Source organism: Apteryx rowi, unplaced genomic scaffold, assembly GCF_003343035.1.
Source record: "Apteryx rowi isolate R43461 unplaced genomic scaffold, aptRow1 scaffold_233, whole genome shotgun sequence".
Lineage (NCBI taxonomy): Eukaryota > Metazoa > Chordata > Aves > Apterygiformes > Apterygidae > Apteryx > Apteryx rowi.
Genome location: NW_020448675.1, coordinates 574,184 through 583,754, shown reverse-complemented (window position 1 = coordinate 583,754; position 9,571 = coordinate 574,184). Strand labels below are relative to the sequence as shown.

The 9,571-nt window shown below is 45.3% G+C and overlaps 1 protein-coding gene across 7 annotated transcripts in view; it reads left to right on the top strand.

Moving 5' to 3' along the window:
• Positions 1-1,608: 1,608 nt before the first annotated feature.
• The window catches only part of NUP58 (nucleoporin 58), a 40,511-nt gene continuing 32,548 nt past the window's right edge, over positions 1,609-9,571 (top strand). For 2 of the 7 annotated variants that reach the window (XM_026065893.1, XM_026065894.1), the window contains exons 1-4: positions 2,627-2,960; positions 6,658-6,797; positions 8,178-8,216; positions 8,811-8,963. In XM_026065893.1, the coding sequence (XP_025921678.1) occupies positions 2,845-2,960; positions 6,658-6,797; positions 8,178-8,216; positions 8,811-8,963 (448 nt within the window). In that variant the 5' untranslated portion in view covers positions 2,627-2,844. Of the gene's footprint in view, positions 1,707-2,626; positions 2,961-6,657; positions 6,798-8,177; positions 8,217-8,810; positions 8,964-9,571 lie in introns of those variants that run through there. The other 5 variants (XM_026065892.1, XM_026065890.1, XM_026065891.1 and 2 more) reach the window with 4 other exon arrangements.

The following is a 9,571-nucleotide window of genomic DNA, read 5'->3' as shown; positions in this document are numbered from 1 at the left end:
GTAGCGATCCTGGGCCGGGGCGGCCGTCACCTAGAAACGCTTCCGGGGCGGGGCGCGCGGCGGGGGGCGGGGGGCGAGGGCGCCGCCCCGCTGCAGCGCCCCCCGCCGGCCGATGGCGGGGACGGCCGCTGTGCCGAGCGCGCATGCGTGTGCCGGCGCGCGCGCCCGCGGCCAGGCGGCGCCGTGTTCCGGCGGGAGGCGGTGGCCGAGGAGGGGGGGAAGCGTCGCGCTGGGGACAGGGAGCCGACGGGCCCCTGGGACCGGGCCGTACCGGGGCGGCGTAGTGCCCGAAGGGCGCTCGGTCAGGCCCTGAGAGGGGAAGCGGCCGGGGGTGCTGGGCCGGGGCCCACTGGGTGCTCGCCGTGGTGCCTCGTCCCCCAGCCGGCGCTGAGGGGGGTTGTTCCTGTGTCCCCGTGGCGTGGCGGCGGTAAATGCTGCGTCAAAACGCCGGGAAAAAACGAACCATTTTCCTGATGATCCAAGCCTTTTTTCGCGCCATGGCACGTTTGAGTTTTTTTCATTTCGCGGGTGTCTCATGAACTTTCTCTAAGATGGGCCCTTCTGATGTAATGCTTGCTTGGAAAAAATACGTTGAGGTTTTCTAAAAAGGTCTGTGCTAGACCTAATAACCAACTGCACACTGAAGTGATTCATATATTTTGAAGCTGCATGGATGCAGGTGCACAAAAATTTTGCATGTGCTGTACAATAATTAAAAGATTTGAAACTTAAGCGTTGCTGAATGGGTTATATAAGCTGTTATTTTCATGATTATTCAAACTAGAAAAAACTGATAGTAATAAAGTAATATAGAGTTTATACAAAATGAACCTCTTTTACTAATATAGAATAGGACAAAATGCTTTATGGTCTTGAATTTGATGTTTTCAAGTGATTAAGTGGTGATATTCATAGCCTGTCTTTTTTATTAACATCATGTTACACAAGCATTACTCTTTGGTTCGTTTCCTTTTTCTGTTACACCAATATATCTTGTCACTTCATGGCCTGCCAAATCAGAAGAATTTGTTGACAAATGTTTGTACAGAAATCACTTAGAGGTTCCACAGCTTTGGGCTTCCCTTTCTATAAGATGTTCAAAGGCATGTGCATGCAACATTTAAGTGAATGTGGCATATACATCACAAATTACATTTAAATGCAGGCTTGGGCCACTGGCTTCTGTAAAAAACAGCCGTCCAGTCCCCAACAGATACTTCCAAAGATCTTTTCAGTGATTAAGATCTGTCAGCCATCCACCGTCTCGAGCAGTCGCAGCGCTATGCAGTGGAACCCAGTGGTGTCTGCAGCGTTTTGGATGCTTTCAGAAGCTCTGGAAAACCTCCACAGCACTGCGAGTCACCCATATCGGGTAAAGAGACTGACAAGCCCCGTAGCGCCCTATTGCGAGGCAGCGCAACCGCCGCGAGCGCAGGCCCGCAGCGGGGCGGGGTCTCCGCGGCGCCGGCGGCCGTTACGGGTGTCCTGCCTCCCGATTGGCCGGCGGGCGGGCAGGCTTTGTGACGTCCCCGCGCGGCTGCAGCGGGCGGCGCGGCGCGGCGCCGTCCGTCCGTCCGTCCGTCCGGGGGCGCTCTAGGGCTGCGCGGCGGCGGCAGCCCGGCCCGACCGGGCCCCATGTCGAGGAAGGAGCTGTTTTACCTTCACCTCTTTTGTAAGGACTATGCCCAGGCCAGTTCCGTGCGTAGGTAAGATGTGGCTCTTCAGGCGCTGCGTTGCCTAACTCTGTGACGCTCACTGCCCTGCTCAGCTGGAAGGCGTGCCGCCTGGCAAGGCCTGCGTTCCCAACACCGTTAGGCGGCAGGTTCCTCCTACATCCTGCAGACGTTTCCTTAGAAACCTGCCTATACCCCTGTCGAAATAGATCATCACATAAGCCTCCCATGTTTTTCCAGGGTGTAGGGCATCTAGAGTGCTCCTTTGTCCTGAACAGTAGCTCAGGAACATACTGTCTTTCGAATACCCCTTTTAATTATGACACTTCCACCACCCACTAAAGCATAGATTTTACTCCAATAGATATGTCATTTTCTTAAACTATTCATATTGCCCTTCTAGCAYGATAGTCACCTGGGCAATTGCATTCTCCCCTTGCATTCACTTTTGAGTGCTTCCACAACATTACCTTTTAAAATGAGATTCTCTCTGGAAAACAGAAATGGAGCTGTATGTCCCTGTCAGGGCAAGAAGAGAGCAAGAGAACAGCAATAGAAAAAATGAAAAATCCCATCACCCCCCTCCCCCAAGCTGTTCATTTGCTTAATTCTTGTGGAAAGTTCATTTAATAAAACTCAAGTGTGTTATGTCTGGAGTATTAACCCTATTTTCGTCAGCTCTGGTAGTTGCTAGCAAGGTTTCAGAAAATCTGGTTGGCAAGAAATGCAGGCAGCTGCTCCGTTAAGATGCGGCTGGCTCCGTCTCAGATTGGGACCTCCTTGGCTGTTTGCACCAACAGCCTTGGTGGAAGGAGGGTCTAACGGGCCCGGGGCCGGGGGCGGCACGGCACTGCGGCGCCCGGGCCCCACGTGGGCGGCGGCGCGCCGCAGCCCGGCTCCGTGGTTACTGTTGCTTTAAGGGCCGCGGGCCGCCGTCCCGTGGTGCATTGCGGCAGGCGCGCGCAGGGAGGGTGGCGGCTGCCCGCGCGCTTAGTGCTGCTGCCGCCGCCGCCGCCGCCTCAGTTCGAAGTTGGCGCCGGGTGCGATGCGGTGCTGAGGGGGCCGCGGCCGCCACCGGGGCAGAGGGGCCGCGCCGCCGTCCCCGCCGCCGCCGGGGCGCGCTGCCGTCTCCCGGCCCCGCTCTTCGGCCGTTCCCGCCGCTGTCGCCGCCATGTCTGCGGGCTTCTCCTTCGGAGCGGGGACGTTGGGCTCTGCGGCGGCCGCCGCCGCCGGTGCGGGAGGAGGAGGCGGGGGCGGCGGCTTCTCCTTCGGAGCCGCCACGCCGAGGTAACGCGGCCCCCTTCCCCCCGCTGGGCCTGCCCGCCCGGGCGCCGCGGCCGCTTGGCGGGGCCTGCCCGAGGCCGGGCGGCCGCGGCGGGCAGGCCCGGGCGGCACGTGGGTGCGGGGGGGGGGTGAGCGCGGCCGGCGGGGGCTGCATCTCCAGGCGCCCGCCGTGCTGCTCCCCGCAGCTCCCCGCTGGCGGGGAAGGGGCCGTGAGTGCGAGGGTGGGCCGGTTTCGCCATGTCCGCACCGGCGCGCAGGGCTCCGCGGGGGGGGAGGGGGCTTCCCGCCTGACCTGTCTTTCCACCAGCTCTGTAAAGACAGCCCTAGGGAGCCATCAGTTCATGCCAGAGGAAGGTGTCCTTTCTAACTTTGTTTTATTTTGGCTTTGTAGGATCAGAGAGACTTCCTTTGCAGCTGTCTTTAACATTTTAAATCCAGAATGTGAATCGTGCTTACCTAAGCAGTTTAAGCAGTTAATTTGAGCTTGTGTGGCATGCAGCTCACTGATGTAAAAGCCTTGAATGTTTAACGTTTCAAATATAAATCTTCAGGTTTATTTTGGACTTAGTGCTTCCTTATCCTTTGTGACACAGATAACTTTGCATTTGATGCACAGTGTTTTCGATTAAAAAAGGAATTGTGGTGCTGTGCTATCATCTACCTGTGTCTTTTAGCAGGCTCTATGCTAATAGCATCATTAATATTTAGGTTTCTCAGAATAATAGCTAAGTTCCATTTTGTTTTTTTTCTTTTTGCACACGACTGCCCTAGCAGAGAATATTTTTTTTCTCTATTGTGTTCCTCTATTGAAGATTAGGGCCTTGTAGTGGAGCTCTTTACTCGAACTCTTCCCAAATCTGATCAAGCAAAACTGATCACCTTAGTGTAGATTAAATGGCTGGGGTGGGCTATTCAAGCAAATTTGGCCTGAAACAGATATATTCAAAATGCTTATCTGTCAGAATTGGCAGGAGTTAGCAGTGTGAGGGGAGTGGGATGCCACATCTGCATCTGAAACAGTACCTTTCAAGTCAAGTATTGTCTTCTGAAAGTTCCCATGTGAGGGGACAAGTTTTCTCTCTCTTCTCATACTCTTGATTATGTTATCATGACATATTTAGGAGTACATGTTAACTGTGCTTCAGTTCTTTTGTGGGATTTTTTTCCACCATGAAGCTTTTATGGAGTTCTTAAGTTTTTGCTTCATGTCTGTCTAATGCAGGTTTTCTTTGATTAAAATGAACCTGTTTAAAATAACACTTGTTTATTCAGAAACCTTTTAAATGGACTGCAAAACAAGGGAAATAGTTTATCTTGTTAAGATGCACTTGGTGCAAGCTCTGCCCATTGGACTTAACAACAAAAAACTATTAAGAAAAATATTTATCCTAGCTGGCTTTTAATTCTGTAAAATATAAAAAAAAATACTCAACAGGTACTAATTAATAGGCATATCATACTGAGTATTTTTATTCAAATATTTATTTTTATAAGCAGGGTGAATCTTCAGGGCTATTGGTCAAGGAGTATCACAGAGGAAGTGGTCTTCTTACTGTTTCTGAGTTAGGAAAGAATCCTGAGCATCCCAGTGGGATGGCTTGTTTGCAAACATGTCCTCTTCTTGGCAGGGCTAAGGCAAATATTGCTATGTGTTTGTAGAAAGAGTGCTTTACTATGTAGACCAAGCATGAGTATCGTTGATCCATACAGCCCAAAGCCTGTATGGTATGCCAGCCTGTCCAATTCCTGCATTGCATCAGTAGCAAGTTCAGGTAGTTATGTTCTCTTTCTTAATCAATGTTTTCTCTAGTATGCTTTAGACAGGTGCAATGCTTTGTTCTAGTTCTAAATTAGAGTTAGGACCTGACTTCAGTGACCTGAGCTCCTCTTCCTTCCATCCCTCTATGAGGAGTAATTCAGCCACCTGTCCTGTGCTTTCTGATGCCGGTCAGAACACTGCCACTGGTTTACCTCTACTTTTTTTTTTTTTTCATTAATAAACTTTTTTTTTTTGTCATGTATGCCGAACTGCTTATTTTGTACCTTAGCTTTCCTTTGCTGGGATTTTGAAACATGAAGAATTTTCATAGAAAAATCATCTTACCCTGTACTGGAAAAGATGAGAAATATCAGCTCTCAACTAGTGAGAGAAACACCGTATTTTATATTTCAGTTGAGAAGCAGTTAAGTCATGCTAATGCAATTTAGTATGTTGAAATTTTGAGAGTAAACAAAGCTGAAGGGTATCTTGGCTTCTGTATGGTTGGGAAATTATGCTACTAAGGCACCACCAACTCTTGCTGAACTTAACCAGTGAGTTGTGCAGATGTTTCCAAAACTTTTAATGTTAAGCCTGTGATAGCTTGCTTTTTTTTAAGGGGTTTGTCTTTGTTTAATTTGTTATGCATAGGTGCTACCTTCATACAAAGGTAAAGATGAGGGAATGACAAGAGAACATTGTCCAATGTGGTAACTTTTTCTTTAAGGCAATAGGACTATTGTTAGTCTACGAAATATTAAAAGAATTTAATTACAGCTGCTGGTTTATGAAAAGTCTAAATTACATTTCACCTCACTATTGTAGTCTATGGAAGATGTAGCCTAAATTCTAGAAAACTTGTCAGTTTCTGAAAAGGTTTGCAAATGGAAGCAGGAAGCTATTGCAAGTAAATTATTCATCTGATCTTTTGTCAATTTAAGAACTGAAACTTGAAAGTTGTTAGACTCATTTGGCTGCTAGTAACTGTGGATTTCATTAGTTAGAGACAATCATGATGACTGTGTTCCCTGCATATTTTGTACAGTAACTCAGTGCATTCTCTGCTACATATAAAGCTTGTCCAGTGTTTGCCATAATACTTCTAGAATGTGTAGTTATCCAAAATAAAGCAAATATGTTTAGTTTTCCTTGTGATTGCTGGACTCTGGTCCCCTCCTTTCTCCCTCTTCCCCTTTGTGAAAAGACCTCTGGAAGTTCATTTCAGTAATTGAATTGCACAGTATATTGTCAGGAAAAAAGTATATGAATGGTAGGTATGGGTCCTCTATGGTTTGCACCTGCGGGGAAGAATAGCATTTGGTTAGAAAATGAATTCCAGAATCTATGTTGTTTGATTAAAGTAGGATAAAGTTGTTCCAATATCAACAGGTGCATCTCTGCGTGCTTATCACTTTAAAATGAAATAAAGCAATGTTGGTGAGGTTTCTGGTTAACAGTGTCTGTTTGGACCTGCAACCTGCTTTCAAAAGATGTTCCTGCTCCCAGCTATGCAGGGTTGTCCATTGCTGTATCCTTTGTGGTGGCTCAGGCTTTTTTCCCATTTCCGTAGTTCAGGAAGAATAATTTGGCATGATTAATGAGATGAACTAACAGAGAGAGGTGCGAGTTTTCTGTTGGTCTAGCAAGATGAATCAGTGCGGCAAGGAGTCGAACAAATGCTGGAGTAAGTGTCAGGGAGGTAGTGGGAGCCAGGTAGCTGTGGAAGGAGACAGGAAGATGAGCTCCACCCCCCCCCMCACACACACACCTTGCAGGGATATGGAGGGGGGGTGGTAGCGAGCTCTGGTTCAGTCTGTCTCACCCAGCTGCATTTTTTCTGTTTGGGGAGATGAATGAAAACATGGGAAAGAAAAATTGACACAAGGGTTTTTGAATTCTTTTTTTAAAATAATTATTGCTAATGGTTTTCATTTGTAATAGCTCAACAGGAGGACTTAATTTTGGAACTCTGGGATCTTCCACTGCTACAGCAACTACATCAGCTCCTTCGGTGGGCTTTGGGAGTGGACTTTTTGGATCAAAATCAGCCACTGGCTTTACACTGGGAGGTACCAGTACAGGTAGGAAAAGAGATTTGGGTTTATTTTTATAATAAATCAGAAATTTAAATGAACGGGGGGGGGGGAAGCAGTATGTACACAAAACTAGGGTCATCATAATGTGCTTGTGGGTTTTTTTACAGTAGTTTGGTAGCTCATTTTATATATAGTTTAGTAAAGCCTTTTTACAAAACAGTTTAAAAGCTCAGTAATCAAGAAGTATGCAGTACCAATGCTGCAAAAACACAAATGTAGTTACCAGAAAACCCTATCTGGACCTGTGTGTAAATTGTGTCTCATTTTGAATCCTGTAGTTTTGTAAAAGCTTAACTCTTCATTCAGGGTGCTCGAAATTATGATTTAAGATTGAGCTGCATTTTGATTTAAGACATCCTTAAAATCACTAAAATTGTGTTAATATTTGTAATGCAATATTTGCAATTCTGCGCTTGCTAAAGGTTTTGTTAAAGGATTTTTTTTTCTTTACATAAAAATAATCCAGATGAACAAATAATGAATGTTTTCTTAGGCCTTTACTTCAGTCTGTAAATGTAAGGATTCTCACAGGAGTCTTCAAAAAATCAAATTGCAGAAGAATTTAACTCATCTGACTTGTGTGTATGATAGCTGAAAAAAATACTTCAACTTAATGAATTTTACTTTGTCTCCAGTATTGTTAGAGTATGTTGTCTGTGTGGTTTTTTTTTCTTTTTGTACATTTGTATGAGTGGATAGATTGGTTCTTAGAATTTTTCCTGTTAGAAGTAACTTGAACAGTGGACTAAACCTGTCTTAATCTGTTAGACTAATGTTGAGGGGGTTTCTCTTTTGCATTACTGAATGAGTGTTTTGATATTCTAATCAAACATTTTTTTAAAATCTGGAATTGCATAGCATTGTATTCAAAATAATCTATTTGGATTACCATGGGGCAGAAACTCTAAGCTAAGATGCAGGATTTTAGAAGGACTTTGGAGTCTGTGATCCTCATCACTAGCATGTAAAAGAGCACCTTTACAGTGTAATGTTATGTGCTGTCATATGGCTGAAAAAATTCTTGATACAATCATTAGTCTCCATATTTTTGTTTACCTTCATTTCTTTTAAATTTAAAACAGTTTGGTATGATGCTGTGTTAACATCAGCTTTAATGTTGATAGACTCATCAAAAAAAAAGTGTTTTTTTAAGTCAGTTTTGTTTTGTGCCGCTGGAGCTTACTAATACTGGCTCTTGTGTTAAATCTTATTTTGCTTTCAACGTACTACATAGACTAATATACAAGCTAAGTCTCTACGTATTAACTCATATTGTATTATTTCAGTGTTTTGTGTCATGTTTTTTACTACCATGAAAACCACTCTGTGGTCTTAATTACATTCTTTTGTGTTTTGTTTTTAAAGCAGGAACAGCAACAACTATTGCTACAGGATTGACACTAGGTAAGGACCTAATTTGAGATGCCAAGTTTCTTATGGTTGTTGTTGTGGTTTGTATATGTATATGCACTTTTGTGCTTTATTTGGGAATGTGGATTCTACAACATAGAATATGTTCTTACGCTGAAGTTAGCACAAAGTAGAAGCTTCATTTGCTTTACTTTAAACTGTGCTTTTTGAACACTTTCGAGGGAATAGCATCTCAAGATATTTTTCTTGTTTCCAGATTTAAAAGGTATGTGCATTCATTCCAGTATGCACATCCAATAGAGATCTTTCTACAAATTGTTATTGGTGGGAGCTCTTATTTTTACAGCTTTTTAGATTACTACTAGATATAATCTCCAGTCTAGGGTTAAAGCCCCTTAGATTACTAGGAATACTGGAAGAGCATGCCTTAACAATTAATGTAAACGTTTGACATTAATCTGAAGGTACTAGTTTCTCTGGGTACGTTGGGGATCTCTTATTTCCTGCAAGTGACTTCGCACACTGCTATATTCAAGTGGTTAAATGGTAATAGTTCAGAAGAAAAGCTGAATTGAGTATTCATTCTCAAACCAAATATCCTAAGAGCGATATTTATTTGTTTTTTAGGCACTCCTGCTACCACATCAGCAGCTACCACAGGCTTTAGTTTAGGCTTCAACAAACCTGCAGGTTCAGCTACACCATTTGCTTTACCTATTACTTCTACCTCAGCGGGTGGCCTCTCACTATCATCTGCTCTTACATCGACTCCTGCAGCAGGTAGGAAAACTTTTTTTTAAATTGTAAAAAGGTACTGTGCTTTTTTTCTTTTCTCTTTTTTTCTTGATCACAGAATCGCTGCGGTTGGAAGGACCTCTGGAGATCATCTAGTCCAACCCCCCTGCTCAAGCAGGGTCACCTAGAGCACATTGCCCAGGATCGCATCCAGGCAGGTTTTGAATATCTCCAGAGAAGGAGACTCCACAACCTCTCTGGGCAACCTGTTCCAGTGYTCTGTCACCCTCACAGTGAAGAAGTTTTTCCTCATATTCAGATGGAACTTCCTGTGTTTCAGTTTGTGCCCGTTGCCTCGCGTCCTGTCGCTGGGCACCACTGAGAAGAGTCTGGCCCCATCCTCTTGACACCCTCCCTTCAGATACTTGTACACGTTAATAAGATCTCCTCTCAGCCTTTTCTTCTCTAGGCTAAACAGGCCCAGCTCTCTCAGCATCTCCTCATAAGAGAGATGCTCCAGTCCCCTAATCACCTTCCACCAGACTCTCTGCAGTAGTGCCATGTCTCTCCTGTACTGGGGAGCCCAGAACTGGACACAGTACTCCAGATGGGGCCTCACCAGGGCTGAGTAGAGGGGGAGGATCACCTCCCTC